A 20,456-nucleotide genomic window follows, 5' to 3' on the forward strand; every position below is an offset into this window, starting at 1 on the left:
TAGACAGCTTGTTATCCTGTGAGCAGGAAACTGACACTGGCCTGAAGCATGTAAAGGCTCCAGCTCCAACTCCTCATTACTTTTTTGACCTGAATACATGTGCCAGTCATAAGTCAGTGTTTTCCACTGAGCGAGTGGGCTCAGTGAGTGCTTGTTACAGATGTTTCCTTTAGAAAGTACAGGCACATTTTTTTCAAGTCTATAATGAAGTTAACTAACAAGATTAGCTGACTACTGTATACTGTACTCCAATATATATAATTACTACACTGGTTTACTGTACATTCAGTTCTTAGATGCACAGAAAACAAGAAGAAGAAATTATGGATTGTTGTCGGTGTAGTTCAGTAGCATTTTTTCGCATATGAATGAATGCAACACATTTTAAAATCCCTGTGTCTGTATTTCAGTGTTGTGCTATTTAGTTACCTATGTATTTGGAGATCCTGCTAAATGACGCAGCTGCAGTCCTGCTGTAATGGAAATGTAACTCAACATGTTGTTAGTGAATCAATTCAGACAATCAAACCCTAAAACAGACTTGGAAAGCTAAAGCACTGTGTAGTGGCTGTGCAGACGAGTTGTTGATATTAGCAATTACGTCATTAAAAGCCTATGTAAATAGTAATTTGTTGTCTTTCTTTATTTCTTTCAGGTGGAACCAAAGACATTGGATCAGCGCTGACCAGGATGTGTATGAGACATCGCAGCATAGAGGCCAAACTCAAACAGTTCTCCATGTAAGCAACACAGCACATGTATTGGTTTGCTTTTTTACCTTTACTTTGTCTCCATATATACCAAAATACAGGATGTATTATATCTCTTGTGCAATTCTGGTGAACGATTGGCTGGGTTGTAGGGTGGGAGCGGGAATTTAATTGAGGTAACCATGTATATAAGCCCCATCACTGTGGTTTTATTGTGCTGAAAAGGCATTACACGTAGTTCATACTGTATGTCCAATAAACCTCCCCTCTAAAATTACGAAAAACATTTTCTTTTGCAGACCAAAATTCTCTGCAACAAGCTTTTAAAACTTTCAAAGATAAACATATGACTTTATTGCCTTTTGCAGTGTTTCCTATATAAGTAACTCACTCATTCAGTTAGTGTACTTTGACCCAAACTGTTTCCCTCACTCAAATAAAATGGTCTGCATTCAAATCTCAGCATACCCTCCATTTCTTGACATTTTGTGTGCGTGGGTGAGAATGTCCCTCGTCAGGGATTTTCTGGGAAAGAGACGATTTGTCTGGCAACACAAGTATCTCTAATGTTTCAGTGTTGCCATACATACCACATCTCTCTCTCTAACACACACACACACACACACACACACACACACACACACACACACACACACACACACACACACACATTGCACAGACAAGGGGCTCTCTAATTTCGGGTGGCATTTCAGTAGAGATTCCACTTGGATCTCCATAGCAGAGGCTGTACGCAGGGGGCTGTGGTTGCCCCCCACCCACTGACACACACTCACTTTTGGAGAAATGTCTACAAGAGGGAGTCTAATTTTAGTTTCATGCAGTAAGCCTGCAGCTGCCCACCTCTCACACTCACAAATACATCTCAAATACAAGACGGACACAGTTTGGTAATGATTGACAGACATGACTGCAGCAGCTTCTTACTTCCTCCTGTGACTCACAGTCAGACATAGGCAGACTGTTTCTTACCTCAGTCTCTGTTTTCCTCCCCTTTCTCTGCCTGTTAATGATTGGCATCATTGACCAAACAGTTTATAGACAGAAAGGCAAACCAGACATAATGATTTTGTCTGCAGTCTGTCTGCCAGTTTATAATTAGATGACAGTTATCGTGACAAACCCTGCAGAGCAGGTCATGTTGTTCACATTTCAAATAAAGTTTGTTTGGTAATATGATTGCTAAATAAAATGTTTTTTGGATGTGATTTATGAAAATAGTGAACCCAATCAGTGTTTATGATTAATTCCAATAGTCACAACTTGAGTTTTTAATAGTTTAACTTCAGATAGATTTGAATGGTTAAAGTGATTAACCGCAGCCCAGATTAGTAGTAAATGTCCGGTGTTTTCACAGGGCCTTCCTGGAGGGAATGATCAACCCTCTACAAGAACAGATGGAGGACTGGAAAAGAGGAGTCAACACTTTGGACAAGGACCATGCTAAAGGTAGGAGAGAAGAATGTAATCAAACGTAACAATAACACAACTGGCTGATCAAGAATCTTCTTTGACAATAGGATACACATTTTACATTTTAAAGCGATGTAAAGTGACAACGTTTTAACCAATGTTCAATGATTTGCTTCAGGATTTTTGATTATTCTTCTGTTCCACATGATATAACTTTGTCTATGAAAAACTGTAAATTAGCAATACGTTTTCACAGATTTGGTTTTCTTTTTTTATCTTGTCCATCTGTACCAGAGTATAAAAGAGCCCGGCAGGAAATTAAAAAGAAATCCTCGGACACACTGAAACTTCAGAAGAAAGCAAAGAAAGGTAAAAAAAACAAACACTGTGTCATTATTTATATAAACCAAATCTTGTGAATTATCAAAAATAACATTACTAGCTATAGTTCATCTTAAAGTGATTAACACAAATCTTGAACTAATTCTTGTTTTCATGGAGTCGTTACATTTTTACCAGAGTATGAAAACGAAAGAAAAGGCCATGATACAAAATAGAAACCTGCATAATATTCTTATTGTGCAGGAATAAAAACAACTTAAGTACAGGGATCACACACTTAAGGACTTAAAGCATTGCATGCCAAGCTCAGTGAAATATTTCAGTCTCAAGTGTCCTCAAAGAATTTGTTCAGATTTAATTATTGGAAAGCAAACTAGCAGAATGTTTTTGTTATCCTCCTTTAGTTTGCAATTTAATCGGGAACATCGAAACTTGAACTGTTTATGTCCCTCACGCAAACGGATTAGTCGTATACATGTTCCCAGAATCTGGTCATCTGTTTTTTTCACAGGTACAGCCTCATTTTTGGTCTGACTGTTGTGTAAACTAGTGTGCATCAGGACGGAAGAATTTCAAAACATTGACAGAATCCAGATGCTGTAATTAATTAATACTTGAAAATATGCACCTGAGCTTTGGAAGTAGTTTGTTTATGCTGTTTACGTTTATAGACCTACAGGAAAAATAAGATTATTGATGCATGAAAGACTTCAATTGTAGAAACAACTTGGGGAAAAAAATGCCACCTCGTGTTTGAAAATGGGAAGATGTCCAGATCCTATGTATATAGTTCTCATCAGACTGCAGTGATGTGTATAGAAGAAGTTTGTCCTGAGTGATTAGACTAGAGAGATTTAGTGCCGCTAAACATTACCTTACTTGGTAAACACTCTCTGAGAGGGCAGGAGCTTTTCCCTTCTGCAGTTCTCTTGGCTGAAGTTGTACCTATACGTACACATAAATACAATGAATATGCTTCCAGTGTGTTTAGAGATGATGTTAGTTGTAGGTCTGAATCACTGGATGTCTCAGAATCCTAATGTCAACCGATTTCTAGAAAATAAATGCAAGAAACTATTAATACAAATGAAGAAAATGTTATTCCTACTCCGACTGTGCAGTACATTTTACTTTGGAATGTAACTTATACTGTACATGATCATTACTAATACTGCTACATAACATGTGTCTCATTTACATACAGCTGTCTGCATGACTTTAATTATCATTAAACAATGCTGAGCTTGAGACCATAAAATGTGTGAGCACTCGAAGGGTTGTCCATGTGACTCTCCTTTCTGTTTACCAAACATGTCCAACCAATAGAAAAACAGGAAGTTGGGAAAAACATGATAATGGTTTATCTTTAAAAAGAAAACATACTGATGCTGTGTTTGGCTTAACAGTCATTGACTCCAACAGACACACACTTCTGCACCTTTATGTCATGCATTAGCGTTACATGCTGGCAGGTTTTCAGTTGACTTTGATCTCTTTCCTCTCCCTGATACCATCCTTCTGCTTGCAGCTGATAATCTGGGTAAGTCCGTTGGTGGAATAGACACACTGGGTGTTTCTCAATCGCGAGTAAAGCTGCTTCAGAGCCACTATTTCAAGCATACTACGTCATCGAGTGCCGCCGAAGTACTGTTCCAATCTCCAGCATACTTGGAAATCTACCGAGCCCGGCGTACTCCGTTTGGAGAAATATCGAGGCTGCACATGAGTAGACTCCGCGGTCTTAAAATCCCCACAATGCTTTGCGCACGGACCAATTTCCCCAAATCTGTGGCGGAAGATGTAAGGCGGGGCCTCTCATATGACGCACACCTGCACACTTGCTAGCGTGTTCCACTCTTTGTTTTCCGAATGCCAGGAAGTATTCTTGACTCGCTTCTGAAGCAAGATGCTCGGCAGACATGTGCTACCAAGCAAGCGTACTCGCGATTGAGAAACACCCAAAGTCCACGCTGTTACATTCTCTTCAATGCTTAAAGGGGACCTATCATGCAAAATGCACTTTTGTACGTCTTTTATACATGAATATGTGTCCCCGGTGTGTCAGGGAACTCACCAAGTGTCAGAAAACACTACCCTCTCTCTTTTCCTCCATACCCAAATCTCTAAAAACGGGGCTGCAACGGAGCTGATACAGATTTGAAATTGTTCTGACGTCAGAAACAGGGAGCTCCGCCTATATGGGGAATGGGGGGTTGGGCCACGGCCGGCCATTGCCGCTCGAAAGCGCTGGAGATGCTGTAGTACATATGCCAGGCCTGTAAGTGGCGCTGTAGTCTGCCACAAAAGCAGCGAAGAAGACTTCTCACAGAATCAGCCCTTGCAAAAATAGGGCTGGAAAAGAGCAAATAGAGCGAAATGAGGCATGGCTAAAATGCATGATCTGTTTGGTATTTTGAAAAAAAACTTCAGACATGTTTTATATAGGTATGGCCCTACAATATATTATTCAAATATAGCATGATACGTCACATTATTATATAAAGTGTGTGAAGCTGCAGCCCCATAAACCATGGTCCATCCATCCATCTGTTGCCTCTTGTACTTCCTTTCCTTTGATTTCTTCTGACTCTTGTCATTTACTGTATGCCGTTTTCCTGAAAAGGAAATTCAACTAGACCATGAAGTGTTCCATAACTGAGCCTTTGCTCTGACCCACATTATGGTAAAATAGAAAAGCGATATACTTTATTAGATAAAGACTATAGACATATTAAAACATGCTGTGGTCTGAAGCAGAAGAAGAGGAAAGGAAGTGAAGTGGACCTGATATATAGTTGGGTAAAGATAATTGGTCCACTTGGCTCTTCTGCTTTACTGGTCCAATTCTTTAATCTTACATTCATTTCCTCAAACTGTCCTTCTTTTTCATCGGCTTTTGGTCTTCACCTAAGTGTGCCAAGTTTCTGTTACTTTGCTTTTGTCAAAGCCACCTACTGACAAACTGATAAAAGCAGCTCATTGAGAAATAAAGTGATGATGCAATTTTAAAGGTAAGGGTTCGACACCATCGTTCACCTACAGCAATCAGTATACCAATAGATTATTATTAAATATCTGAATACACATCTTGCTAGCAACAAGAACCGTAAACCATTGCTGGCAGGGAGAAAATAAAATGATATTACACTCTTTGTTTCCTATCGATTGGAAAGCCATTTAATTTCTTGCCATCTTAGGGATTCCCATCCTTGGTGTGAGCAAAAATAATTTCACATAAGTTAACTTAAATGCAGTTTAGGAATATGCAACTAGTTTTAGATATACAACTTAAAAGTAGGGATGGGAACGGTTAATCGAATATTAGAAATTATAGTTATGTATATTTTTATTGTAATTTTTTTTTTTTTGGGAGAGGTGCCTAAGTTGATTACATATGATCAAATGGAATAATTCAATGTATACGACAGTGCCATAGCTAAGTGTGTTGGGTCTAAAGGTGTGTTTTGCTCCGCTCACCGGTCCCTCACAGCGGGCAGAGCTGCAGGTGCTGATCTCTCTCTCTCGCGTCCGGTTATACTTCACTCACGTTTATGTCCAAATCCATCAGATCTAGCTAGTTCTAGCTAATGATATGGCTGCTGCCCCTCCCTACACGCAGATCACGCAGACTCAAACCTCATCTTATGCCCAAATTCCAGCTGAGAGGGTCTTCTCTACAGCTGGCCTGATTGTGAATCGCCTCCGCACCCGCCTCTCCCCTGAGTAGACATGCTCATATTCTTAAACAAGAATGAGTATTGAATAGCTGCATTCTGTGCATAGGCCCTGTTATAGGTTGTTGATCTCTGTTGTAATAGGGTTACGTTACCCTAACCCGTTATGTTGTTCGTGTATGATCCCTCTTTAATTTAAAAACCAAGTTATGTTTTAAGCATTAAAGCTGTAGGCCTATAGCTGTCAACTGTTCAAACTGTGATCACCAGTTCAATACATTTGACAAATTCGACTTGGTTTCTATACTTATTTGAACATGTATTTATTTACTTTTCAAAATAAAATAAAAAAATATTTTTTTATTTTGTCAACAATTTTTTTTATAGGATATGTACATTTCGGTTAATCGGTTAACCGTTTTTTTGGGGGTCGAATATTCGAATATACATTTGCTTTCAAATTCCCATCCCTACTTAAAAGTAGTGTTTTCAATTTATGGAAATAATTAACACTCCATCTGTCTGCTGGTGTAGTTTTCTAATGTTTTGATATGTGTCTTGTGAGGGTGTTTTTCTGACCTGAGATCTTAGCCTTTGCTAAGTAACAGCCTGTGACTGCAACTTAATGTAATTATTGGTCATGTGAAAGCTGAAGAAGCTAATCTCATTTCTGTGTGTGTGCACATGTATCTTCATGAGTGCAGGACCCCCACCATATTCATCTTGGCTTAGTGACTCCCTTTATCGCAAGTTGAGTTTGGTTGAATTGGTTGGTGTGTGTTGCCATATTTTGGACACAGGACATCCACAGTACGCCATCAATTAGTCATCCTAATGGAGTGAAGCCAACACATCACACTACACTAGGTTTCACAAGCACTTATTGTCTTTAATTGAACACTGGAAAGACTTGTGAAATATATTTCGTTTTGGATTTGTTTACAGCGACTCAGTTCCCATTGAACTTCCTTGAACCCAAGTGTTTGTCTGTGGTTGAAGAGGAAGAGGAAGTAGCAATCAGGGCTTTGCCATTCACATCGTTGCACAAGTTATGGAAGAGAGACAGGGAATGTGTTCAGTTCAGCACTAACAACCCCTCTGCTTACCACAAGTTGACATCTCATGCCATGATGTGCCTGCATTGTCTCAGAACACGTGTGTGTGTGTGTATGTGTGATTGTGTGTGTGCAACCACCTCCATCCCTACAATTACGTTTTTTTTATACATCACCACTGATGTCTGCCTCAAGCTGATTGAGTAATGACTGAATGGCTTTTGGTTGGATATTTTTTACTCTATGTGTGGTATTTCAAAGTGTTTTATAACATTTACCCTTCTGGTCAGTTTCCACATGAGCTTATGCATATCTGGAATTTATGACCTTGTGATTCACTTTTAAAGGGCTAAACTCAAATATTTCTCATTACAATGAAGTCGGTTTCATTGCCTTTGCAGAAAAAAATCTAACTTTTTAATATATTATCATGAGTTAAAGGATAGGGTGCTTCCAAAATGGGTGGACCTGTGACAAAAGCACCTAAGGAAGATATGTTACACTGATTGTGATGATGTCTGGGCACTACTCTACTCGCTTCCCAAGATACTCATTATCACTACCAAAATTGCAACAAAAAATAAATTTGCCTTTCCATATGTCTCAGACAGAGTGCCTCAACTTACAGTAGCGTCCAAACCCACTGTGGTTATGTCAAGAATACACTCTGCCAAGACTTGAACTAGTGGAGAAAATCAGAATACAGCATGTTCCCTTTGTTTACTGCATGCCAAGAGACACCACAGCATCACAGGCTTACGGCCTCCAAGAGCTACTTATCTACAAAGAGGCCAACCTGTTTGCCTACATATTTCAATGTTTTTTTGTTTATCATAAACAGTTCCTTTAAACCCAGTGCTGTGACAGGAATACTTCACAATGTCACACAACTTCTCTGAGCATTACAGCAGCATTACATAAACTGCGAGCATCTCTCGATGTCATGGCTTGTATTGAGCATGTTCCATAAAGTTTACATTTATTACAGTTAACTGCACACTCTTTTATTTGATAGATGTCATTCAATAAAGATAGACCAGCTATCACTAGTGATTGAAACATTATCTGAAATGTCAGCATAGCTTACAAATAATTGCCTAGGCAACAAGATGGAAAAAGACACATTTTGCCTGGAGGGAAGTGAATAATAATGAGTTCTGTCCTGCAGTGGAAACCAGACTAATGAGTGAGGCCTGTCTCGCCCTCTCATGCTCAGTCATACTGCCAGTTCTCCACAAAACCTAGTACAATGTAATTGTATACTTGTCTCCTCTAAATGTGGCCTTTAGATCTATATGAGCCTGAAAATATATACTGCAATTTGGACTTTCCAGTCCACAGTCCATCTACTCCATTATGGTCTTCATAGTGTAATAGAGTATGAAGTGCCATAAACACACACACACAACTCCCATTCCTCTCAGCGTCACGGTCACCTCAGCTTGGTAAATGGATCCCCTCCATATGGAAAATCAGTTTGCCTTATTTTGTCAACAACCATCAAGTAATAAGAGCTATCTAATAGGGACTCACACTTGGCAACTTCATCAATCAATAAACACATTGCACTCAAGTAGTAAATATTTGGTAATTTCTAAGTTATGTCAGCTGTTGTGCAATAGGTGCATAATGACTATTTGTGCCTTTGGCTTTTTCCATTAACCTATTTTGTTGCGCCCTTGAAGCCATTGTTGATTGTCATTTTAATGGTGGTGTAGTCACCTGAGGAAGAGATAAAGCAGCTGAAACTGAACTTCCCACATGCTGTATGATACCTAATGCATACACTGCACTGACATATCAGAGAGGAAAGATCACACGTCCTTACATTTCACTTTTGAGGTGAGGATGATTCGCCTGTGTAACCTTATCTGCTTTTTTTCTCTACTGATTTGCATGGTATAATACCACATGTTAAATGTCTCGGAAAGACGCCAGTTTGTTATCATTGGCCAGACCCAAGAGCAGACAGACACACAGACCACAGAGTGGTTCACTGTGGGTTTAACCTTGATGGACCAAAGTCAACTACTGTGTGTGTGTGTGTGTGTGTGTATATAAATGTGTGTGTGTGGAAGTGTGTGGAAGTGTAGTTCAAGTGGTTAGATAATGCCTTTGAGGCCCACTGTTTGTCATCCTGGGTAGTCGCCAGCCTTCCTGCCTCCTTGGAGAATTTAAGAGGGCTTGATTTGGCTTCAGGGTATCCCGACTTAATATCGCACACTCACCCACAGAAAAGACACACAATACAAGGTCTCAACAACAGGATCACCTTGGGAAAGTAATTGCCCTAAGATATTCCTTGATTTGTATATGCATATGCATATTCAGACAGCACAAGGACCAGATGGTCTTCAAAATACCTTGCACACTTGCCATTCCTAAAACCAAACACTGAGTCACCTAAACTATATTTTGAGTGTCAGACAAAGAGTAATGGAGGGATATTTAATTTAGTTTTGGCTATCTCGACATAATGGATTGAAGTTCAAGAACAGCAAAAGCCTAAAGTAGATAACCTTCTTGCCGCCTCTGTACAATTGACACGAAACACTTCCATGGAAAGAGTGGCCCTTCATGCAGAGCTGATAGCCAAAAAAGTAGTGAGGACATTCAAATGCTAGCACTGAAGATAGCATTGTCCACAATGAAGATATTAACATGTAGAGCAGATGTTCAAATGACAGAGAGTAGTTGTGCAGATTAAATGTTCTTTCATTGCTACATGATCATATTGTTTGTGACCTTTCATGCATTTTATTAGCATAACTCTATTATTTTTCATGGTTGTGTGCAAAGAAAGATAAAGGGAGAATATTGCCCATCAGGTTTAGTGGTAAAAAGCATCTGAGCACCTTCATTTTAAACGATTGTGAAGTAGTATTAGAACTATTGTAGGTAAGGATTTACAAGAATTTAGTTTTACATTTACAAGAAATAAAGTACATTACCTCTGAGATCATAAATAAGTTTTCCCTGAGAATATTACCACCCTCCCTAGTTCTGTAAACTTTATTTTCTAACCTTCAATGGCCCAAACACACCGTCTTAGTTAATCACATGTTTCCTTGCGAGTTGGCATGTGTATTATACCTGGAATAATGTGTTATTTATCATTTTTGTTTGTCCATTTTGTTTCGAAGGTCGTGGAGATATCCAGCCGCAGTTGGACAGTGCCATGCAGGATGTCAGTGATAAATACATTCTGCTGGAGGAGACAGAGAAGCAGGCCCTGAGGAGGGCTCTCATCGAGGACAGACAGAGGTTCTGCTGGTTCGTAGGCCTGCTCCGTCCTGTAGTGGTGAGTACAGCTGTAAAAAAAAAAGAAGAGGGATGAGCTTTCAGAAAGCATTTTCAAGCCCTCTACTTCTTCACAGTATATTCTTACTCCAGGCTCTCATAAAATACCCTTTTCTGCTATCTAAAGAGGAATCTGCTCTCTCTCTGCCATGAAATCTTTTAGGATGAGGAGATTTCTATGTTGGGAGAGGTCACCCATCTCCAGGCAATCTCTGATGACCTCAAAGCCCTGACTTCTGACCCCCACAAGCTTCCCCCTGCTAGTGAACAGGTGAGGAAAACCATCAAAGGGGAAACTGACATTCATCTCACTGACTGACTTGTTTTTGTTTTTTTAAGAGGTTCTGTGGATTAAATAAAGCCTTGTTAAGTTCCGACTTTAAGTTTGACCTATAACTAGGACTTGTGTTTTCCTCCCTCTCAGGTGATCATGGATCTTAAGGGCTCAGACTACGGTTGGTCTTATCAAACGCCGCCCTCATCCCCCACCACCACCATGTCCAGGAAGTCCAGCATGTGCAGGTACGTTTCGTCGGCCAATCACAACACTCGTAGTAGCAAATAAGTGAAAGAGAGGTCTTTCAAGTACACATTTACCTACTGTACCCATGAAAGCATGAAAGTAATCAGGGTGTCAAAATGATGTTGAACGGAAAATCTATTTACACCAGTTATTTTTGGTGAACTACTATAATAACTGAGGAGATGAAAGCATACTATGTTTATATTTGGCCAATGACATGTAAACACATAGGATCTACTGTTAATCTGCAAATTGGTCCTGTATACCCTTATGATGTATGTGAATCTTATTAGGAGACATAGTTGTAATGCAGTATGGGACAAGGACACAAAGAAAAACAATTGTGTTGTCCAATCTCTGTCTGCCACCCAGTGGTCAATCTGCAGGAGTTTGCAAATTATTTATCAAATGATGTAGAGTATAATCCCTGCTTGATCTTCTCTTATGGTAGTGATAGTTCACTTCACAGAGAAATATAATTAAAGGTGACCTAGGTGACATTTGTTTGACTGATAAAAGCACACACTTAGTTCTGTAGCTGTTCAGACCATGTCTTCTACCGTCTGTCCTCCTTGCTTTTTTGTGTCTCCCAGTAATTTTTCCTGAACTGTTCTAGTGATAAGAAATACATGTTATGCTCCGTTTGTGTATTGCTTTGCATTTTTTCAATGTTGGGTTGTGGGTTTTCTGTGAACAAATTACAATTTGAGATTATCCGTTATCTCGTGGAAAGAACGTTTAAAGGCCTCACACACTCTGAAAATATGTTGCAGAGGAGCCTTATTAAAGTTTCCGTCCCCAACAAGTCTTTTTTTAATCCTGTCAAATCATTGTGAGACCGCCACTTTTATGATTTTGATTCTTTGCAAATTATAATTGTTACTCGTTTTTTTGTACTAGAAGCTTAAACTAGGTATAGTTTTGCCTTGTTCCAATGATTTATTACATTGTATGTATTTTTGCAATCTGCTTTAGATTGAATTCACACAGTAATTATGCTGTTTGCTTTTAATTAGTGTTCTGTGTGAATATCCTCAAAGTCTCCAGATCCTGTAATTATCCTCATTATGATGTCAAGCCTCTTATGTTGATTTGTGTTGTTGCCTTGACTGGATCGGCCTCAGTCACTGCCTGCTGCATCTTGGTGTGCCGTGTTAATTGTTTCCCACCCTGTCTCTCCCCAATCCCCGGCCTTCATCGCCCTCCTTTTTATTCCTTTTTTTCCCTTTCTTATCCAACTTTCCTTCTTCAATCCATGTCTTTGGGTGCACTTGATTCTCTTTACCCGGCCTGTCACTGCCAAATGTCTGCTTCCTCTGGTCCTCCCCTCATCCATCACTCCTTCCCCTTTCACAGTAGTCTGAACAGCGTTAACAGTAGTGACTCCAGGGGATCCAGTGGCTCTCACTCTCATTCTCCTTCCTCCTCTTCTTCCTCCTCTTCCTCACACCACCTCTTCCACCACCATCACCCCCGCCATCGGTACCGTAGCTCCACGCTACCCCAGCAGGCACCGGCCCGGCTCTCTAGCATCTCCTCCCATGACTCGGGCTTCATCTCTTCATCCCACGACCAATACACAACGTCCAAATCATCCTCGCCAATGGCAGCCGAAACAAAGGTAAGAAAAACCCTCAGTTACATACACTTTACTTCCCCTCAAAGTGTTGCATGTACACTAATCGAGACAAGACTATAAACCGCATATGCTCTATGATTTACAAGTCATTGTAGTCAGAGATAAAACCCCAAAGCAGCAATCACACAACCCTTTCCCTCACACATCTTCCCAGCCATCATGAGAGGCAGTTAGCTGGCAGCAGTAACTCTATGTGATCATGGTGAAGTCATTTCACCGCTATTATTATTATTGCATAAATGCTCAGGAAATTAGTCTGCCTCCATTGGAGCCCAGGGCAATACAGGTCACCCCCATCCTGCTATTAAAGAGTCCACCGCTGTGACAGCCTGCGGTTTGGCTGGAGCATACTGTGTGTTGTATTTTCATTAAATGTATCACAGTAAAATGACATGTTACAGTGTGGACAGTCATTTCTTTTACAGGCGCCGAGTGCGTGTCTCTATCAGAAGGTCTCATTCTGTCAGTTTTATCCAACCATCTGACACGAGGTTTCCGATAATGATCAATGTGAGAGCACAGAGGATTATCGGCATGGGGTTTGTGGTTTGAGATCAACCATGAGAAGCGGCTGCACTAGCTGACATTTTGTTAGCACGCCAGCAACCAGAGTTCCCCTCTCCAGAACACATTGGTACAGACAGACTCCAAGTTTTTATGATGCAGGGAAGGTGGTTTGGCAAGCCCATATCTGACCCATATACAGAAGAGTCATGGGAATCAGTTCTGGGGTTGTAGATACAATAGTGCATGTGTGAAAGAGAACAGTCTCATGGCTAAACTAGGCTAACAAAAGTTCAATAAAGACAAGATAGTGCTTAAACACATAATGTGGATCTCTTCAATTTCCATCCTTTTTTCAATACACACTTTTATGAGGGGTGTTGTTCAACAAAAAAGGTTATTTCCCTACAGATTAAGTGTCTTTGTTAATAAAATAACCAGGGCCGATCCCTTTGATGATACAATGTGTCACATAGGTTAAGTTTGTGAGGATACTTTTGACATCCAAAAGAAGATCGTTGCCTGTGCCTTCCTCTAACAAAGTTCCAACACATACAGATAGCGCTGGTACGACTCCCAGAGCACTCTCTCTGCAGCCTCCATGGTCACCTGGCTGTTCTCCCCACTAACTGCTGAGAACTGTGGAAAAGTTGCCCGTGCTCTCTAACAAACCGCTCCTCTCTGTCTACCTGCTGACATGTCTGTCTTTGCAACTCTTCCCCCTCCGTCTGTCTCAATTCCTCTCTCCCCCTCCTCTTCCCCCTCTCTCCCTCTGGTCTCCCCCTGCTGACTGCTTGCTGCTGCCCTCGCTGTCCCAGCCTTGTCCCAGCTCCAGGCTCTCTGAGGTCTCAGAGACTGGGCAGCTCCACAGTGACTGCAGCTCCCCCTCTCCTCTAGCTGCTGCTAGTGCACCTCAGCACGATACTGACAAGGTGAACCACACTCCTCCACTTCCCCCCTCTCTCTTATAAATGCACCACAACTTCTTCGTACTAAACTCCAAACTTGGGTGTTCACTGCATCGACTTTAGCACAGAAGTCCATTCTTTTATTCAGTTCTGCATTTGTTACTATTTCCTTTTACTATCATCCATATGGATTCCTTATTGTTTCTGTTTTCAATCAATCAATCAAAGTTTATTTATATAGCCCAAAATCATACATTTTACATTTTTCTCAGGGGACGAATATGACACCCTCTGTCCTTAGACCCTCACATCGAACAAGGAAAAACTTCCACAGAAACCCCAAAGTTAATGGGGAAGAAATGGAAGAAACCTTGGGGATTTCCCTTAAAATAATTGACCCTTTGTGATATTATTTATTTTGTGTTTTGTATTCCATTGTTTACCATTATAATATTTTTTCCACTTTTTGTGATTGTTCCTTATTTTTGTTTTTGTTATCATCCCTCCTCCCTCCTGCACACACATCCAGTTGTCTAACGGTTTTGACAGCTACAGTCCGGCTCATTCCCCCTACATTCATAGCAACGGGGGGAGTTTAGGCTCAGGGTCAGGCACTGCCTTCTTCCCTCCTTCATCCCCATCCCACACCACCTCCTCCTGCCCCACTCGCTCATGGTCTCGCCCTGCCTCTGCCTTGCTGCCAGACCACCCTCAAAACTGCACGCTGGGCTCCACCATGGTGCCTTCATCACGAGTCCCGAGCTGGAAGGTTGGTTCATCACATCCCATCCTCCTTTGTTAAACAAGTTCATTCTTTATCAGTTTGATCATTTTTGGTTAATTCTGCAGCTTGGAAAGAAGGGGGAAATAGTTGTAGGTGTTCATCAGAAGCACTTCAGAGTAATGTGAAGTATTAACGGTGAACTCTTACGTGCCTTTCTTTACAGGACTGGGCTAAACCGGGCCCTTATGACCAGCCTATGGTCAACACACTGAGGAGGAAGAAGGACAAGGGGACCCCTACTATAGTGGACAGTAATGGTAGTTTGAGTAATAATAGCAGCTTGGCATTGACATCCACCTCAGCACCACCTCTGGCTGCACTACAGACATCTGTATCCATGGAGGAGAAGAACAGAACTGTAGCTGCACAGCTCAAGGTCAGTTAGTCTCAAACTCATACAAACACAGCCTGCCTCATTTAGACCATCTCACTTACAGCCAGCCGTTAGTTTGTGTTATTTATAGCACATATTTATTGTGTTATGTGTCTTTTATATTTAGCTTTTTAACTTTTGTCTGTATTATGACCTTAATTTTCTCCGTTTAGACTCTAGAAACAAATATGCTCTGGCATTAAAAACGTTGAGAAGTTTGCTGTTAGCCTTAGGTCTACTGTTGGATCTCTGTTCATTGTTGATTCATCTGATTTATATTTTGCGAAGGTCTATATGTTTCCGGACATTCTGTCTTGTTTTTGTGCCTAAAAACAATAATACTATGCTGCAGCACACAACAATAACATGGGTCAGTCGACATGTAATGCCATCTGTAATGCTAAGTTCAGATGACTTCCCATTCAACTTCTAGCAGGCTGATGTTTTTGCACTCATGGGATTTAAACCACATGAATCAGCCTCCCACCATTAATGTTCCCATTTAATGACTTTCATGAGCTGCCCCTAATGATTTTAATGACTTAAAGGGCCTGGCTGTAGAGAGACTTTGAGACCATACTGAATGTTTGTTTTCATTGGGTGATTGCTCCAGGCTGGTGAACTTGAGGCCCATGAGGAGCTGGCTCTGGCTTTAGCCCGAGGTCTGGAGCTGGACACCCAGAGGTCCAGCAGAGACTCCATCCAGTGCTCCAGCGGCTACAGCACTCAGACCAACACCCCCTGCTGCTCTGAAGACACCATACCTTCACAAGGTAACACATTACATCTAGGATCAGATGTTCACCATCTTTTTAAGAACACTACTAAAACTTCTCTTTTTTTAAGGGTTCCCTCAGATCTTAAAAAGGGCATTTCATTTTCAATCTTGAATAATATGGCCTTAATTGTTATTTGAATATCTAAAATCAATCTTCTTAAAAAAAAAAAAAAAGACATGGGAAGCAGGACTTTATGCATTGTGCATGCTGTTGCATTATACCATTCTAAATATATTTAGTAGTATCGTTTTTTTTAAATAATTGTAATATTGTTATCATTCATTGAAGCTAAAGTAACCCCTTTTTTGTCCTCTACTATCATAAAACACTGTATGTTGTGGTATCAGCTCATTGTTAACCTCTCTGTGTTCTCTTTAGTTTCAGACTATGACTATTTCTCGATGGCTGGAGACCAGGAGCCTGAGCAGCACTCTGACTTTGACAAGTCCTCCACCATCCCCAGGAACAGTGACATCAGTCAGTCCTACCGCCTCATGTTCCAGAGCAAACGGCCCGCCTCCACCGCCGGCCTGCCCAGCACACACACTGCGTACCATGGACAGGGGTCTTACCCACAGGGGCCCTACCCCCCTACACCTATCCACACTGGGGCTTATCCTGCTACACCTACAGGTACACACTGGTGTTGCACATTTTTACGATATCATATTGGTTGATGCTAATATTTCTTATTTAGAACACTCTTTATACATGTTTTATAATAGTAATACTTCATCAGATTAATATGTTTTTCTTGTCTTGATATCCTTTTTTGTGTTTTCTTTATAAATCATTAAGGCAAATAAAAAATGTAATTTGTTATTAAATGAAATTACCATTTGTGTTTGCAGGCCCGAGTTCAGGTCAAGGATTTTATTCTGGATCCAGCTCCCATAATGCCTCTGGCTCCTACTCTATGGACCGTGGTCCAGTTCTTGTCACCCCTGGTACGGCCACGATCCGCCGCACCCCCTCTTCAAAACCCTCCTCCCGCCGCTCAGTTACGGGCACAGGCCCCATCCCCATTCGTACGCCCGTCATCCCGGTACAAATCCCTACGGTGCCCGACCTGCCCGGAGCAGTCAATGGGAGCAGGGCCTCAGAGGAGAGGGGAGGGGGAAAAGGAGACGTAAGCCCAGATTCTCCAACATTTGCAGGAGTGGAGGGCACTGGCACGCTGCCTGTGATGTCCTGGAGTGGTCAGGCTACCACCAACCCCCCCACTGCACCACTCGCCCAGCTGCAGCAGCAGGGAAGAGGAGGAGAGGAGGAAGAGGAACAGTCAGAGGGCAACATGCTGATGGCCATCCGCAAAGGGGTGAAGCTCAAGAGAACCCTCACTAACGACCGCTCTGCACCACGCATCGCATGATGACACAAGAAATACGAGCACAGTTAGGCTTTAGCAAAAACGTTGCTTAAAAAAATGCAATGTACAGAATCAAAAGGCTTCTTATGCTAGTATGAGAAATGTATCACACCTGTTCTACATGTAGCCTTTCTCATTCTGTAAACCTTCATCACTGCAGAAGCCATCTATAACGATTAAACATAGAAAAAACATATGCTATTGTTCAGGTTCACATTTTCTGATTTGGCTTAAGATGCCTCAGAAATTGTGCAAAGCAAGGTTTGTTAAAATACTGGTTTAGACCTGAAATGCATCCCATGCCCACTTGGTGATGAATCCTTGTTAAAGTTCAATAACACTACAAGCCTTTACGAGCACAAGGTAAGATCTAATTTCTCACATAGGTCCTGGAATTAAGGTTGTCGCCCTAAGCACTAACATTTTCTTTTGCAAAACCCATAGCTTTGTGCTGACAACACAAGTACAGAGTAACATTACACCACAGTACGTTCATTTCTTTAAGAGGGCCGTAAAGATATATTTTGTATCCGGTATTCTTCCTGAAGCTGAGGGCTTGACAAGGACAATGTGTCTGCCTCTCCTCTGTGTAAAAAGACACTGACTATGTGTAATCTCATTGTTTAAGAGTGCGTTGTACCATTGCGGGACAAATAGGCATTCTATCTGCCTAGTGACTTGGCAGAAGGAGCACAAGAATCAAGCAAGTACTTCACAGCATCAAGAGAGCAATAAAATGCACCATTTGGCACCTCCTGAATTGTATTGACCGCTTACATGGAGGGACGCCCTGATGGCTGCAGGAAGGGACTGTGTTAAAGCTGTCCACTCACAAAGGATTCAATATGTGAGATGTCCACAGAGCCAACATAGCAGGGGAATAACCAATACAGACAACCTCCAAAAGGAAAGGACCTGCGTTGTGTTGCAGACTGAAAATCATCTAAGTCAAAGGTTTAGGAGACTACAGTGTGACTAAAGCGTCACATGGTTGATGCCGTGACATTAACAGACTCTATAAGTGACGTCTTGTTTTAGTTGTTTTAGTATTTACATGATTTGTAAATATTTGTGGACTTTTGTCAGTGCTTCTCACTCTCTGTATTTCTTTCTGCTCCTCCACACTGCCACAATCAAAACATCTTAAAACCGGATGCTCATTGAACATATGATCATCAAACCCTATTACCTTAAGGATATGATTTCATTTTATTTTTCACTTTTTTTTGTTTTACAAGTATGAAATCATCCTTGAATCTGCAATATCTACATGCTGAGCTTTGTAGAACTCCTCAGTGGTTTGTGTTTATACAGTATATTAGCAGTTATATTAGCCCCTTCTTTTTTGTAGCATTTATTAGCCATAATGCAACACTACTAAAAAGTACAATTGTGCCATGTCAAACTCAACATTAAATAAGGAGGACAAATATTTGCTGATGTTCTGAAAGTTATGAGTAGAATGCTGTTTTCATGGTAATGCCATACTGGTTTTTATTTGTCTGGTTGCTGTTATATCTAACTCTTTGTCTTCTTTGGAAAGCATGTAAACGTGCATGCTTTATTCCTTTTGTTAATAAGGTTTTCATTTTTCATTCAATTCCAATTCTGGTGTTTTCAGTTTTTGCAGTAGCATCACAGGTCCAGTACGTACAGATTGTATTACCCTTAAAACTAGGAAATCGCATCCCAATCCATTGTATTGGTTTAGAAATATGTCAATTTAGGTGGTACAATTTAAAATATTTTGTTTTTATGCTGACAATAAGATGCATTGGAGATATGACTGCAGACTATAGGCTGACTAGTATCACTTAGCCTGTATTTTCATTTTCATTTCAGTTCACTGTGAGACCATGGCTTCTACAAGATGTATAGATGTTATTTCGCTCTACAGGTTATTCCAAGAACTCACTAATTTTTTTATTTTTTTTATTCTTCTCAGTCTTTAAATCTCTTGTTTTCTCAACCTATTTTTATACATATATAAAATATCAGAGTAGTAGAGTTGTTTACTCTATCTGTGCATGTACTATCTGACGTGTTGTTTCATCAGCTAAATGTTCTCAATACCGTCCTGCAACGATTAATTTAAGTCCCATATTTCAGTCGCATATGCATAGTTGCACGTCATTTTTATGATAACATATGGTTTGAAAGTGAACAGTTTTGGTTTGATAATGGAGAGGCCTGCATCAGTGTTATGCGTTCACATGTTGGGAACGGAAATGTTTGCATGATGCAGAGCTGAGTCCAGTTAAGCATCAGTTTGTTCAAGATGGGCATTTCCTTCACAACAAGTGTGCTTCAATCATCATTTTATGTATACATTTAAAAAATAAATGCATTATTTAGAGCGATGGAGCTGAACTCTGGCTTAATCTGACCTGACATCTTGCCATGAACTTCAGTTTTGTTCTATATTTTAAGAAGGTTTCTTATGTATCTAATGTAACAGCATTTTACAAAAGGAGACATGAGAGCAAAATAAGGGATGACAAAAGAAAGATATCTGAATTAAACCCAAAGTGTGAACAGGGGGATGCACCACCACTTGGTTTACATAACATAACACTCAGTTCTTTATATTGTTGATGTTTATATTTTTGTTGTTTTGTTGGCCGTCCACCTGTCTAAAACGTATGTTATCGACTTGTAATTTCCATATTTAAATTACTAGCATAAATATATATATATATTATATCAGAGTTGCCACATGCCAGTATATCCTATGAATAAGATGTTTAGAGTTTGTGAGGGTTTGAAAAAACAGTTCAAACTGGTTTTATAGTTTTTAGCTTATTGTCCCCCCCCCCCCCCCCCCCCCCAGGAGAGTTGACCTCTCGGTATGTCCCTGTACAGTTCAACAGGCTAAGATGCAGTTTGTTTCCAGAAGGAAAAGGTTGTTATTTGTTGTGTAATGACAGCTTTAGCAATACAATAAAACATATACATTTTGCTTTGGCTCACTGACTTCTTGAATGTGCAAGTCTACGTTCTCTGTGTGTTTCAAGAGAATCAGACATCAGATCAGACAACTAGCCTACGACTTTTTTTAACATCTT

At 40.5% G+C, this 20,456-nt stretch overlaps 1 protein-coding gene across 7 annotated transcripts in view; it reads left to right on the forward strand.

Annotated features, from left to right (window-relative positions):
* LOC117480283 (protein MTSS 1-like) overlaps positions 1-20,350 on the forward strand; it is a 49,364-nt gene extending 29,014 nt beyond the window's left edge. For 3 of the 7 annotated variants that reach the window (XM_034127559.1, XM_034127560.1, XM_034127558.1), the window contains 13 exons: positions 656-740; positions 2,086-2,177; positions 2,436-2,510; positions 10,356-10,513; positions 10,676-10,783; positions 10,937-11,034; positions 12,392-12,656; positions 13,997-14,110; positions 14,616-14,855; positions 15,034-15,246; positions 15,857-16,016; positions 16,401-16,655; positions 16,874-20,350. In XM_034127559.1, coding sequence (XP_033983450.1) covers positions 656-740; positions 2,086-2,177; positions 2,436-2,510; positions 10,356-10,513; positions 10,676-10,783; positions 10,937-11,034; positions 12,392-12,656; positions 13,997-14,110; positions 14,616-14,855; positions 15,034-15,246; positions 15,857-16,016; positions 16,401-16,655; positions 16,874-17,394 — 2,384 coding nt within the window. In that variant the 3' untranslated portion in view covers positions 17,395-20,350. The remainder of the gene's footprint in view (positions 1-655; positions 741-2,085; positions 2,178-2,435; positions 2,511-10,355; positions 10,514-10,675; positions 10,784-10,936; positions 11,035-12,391; positions 12,657-13,996; positions 14,111-14,615; positions 14,856-15,033; positions 15,247-15,856; positions 16,017-16,400; positions 16,656-16,873) is intronic. The other 4 variants (XM_034127564.1, XM_034127563.1, XM_034127562.1 and 1 more) reach the window with 3 other exon arrangements.
* Positions 20,351-20,456: the final 106 nt, after the last annotated feature.

The sequence above is a fragment of the Trematomus bernacchii genome, unplaced genomic scaffold (assembly GCF_902827165.1).
Source record: "Trematomus bernacchii unplaced genomic scaffold, fTreBer1.1, whole genome shotgun sequence".
Lineage (NCBI taxonomy): Eukaryota > Metazoa > Chordata > Actinopteri > Perciformes > Nototheniidae > Trematomus > Trematomus bernacchii.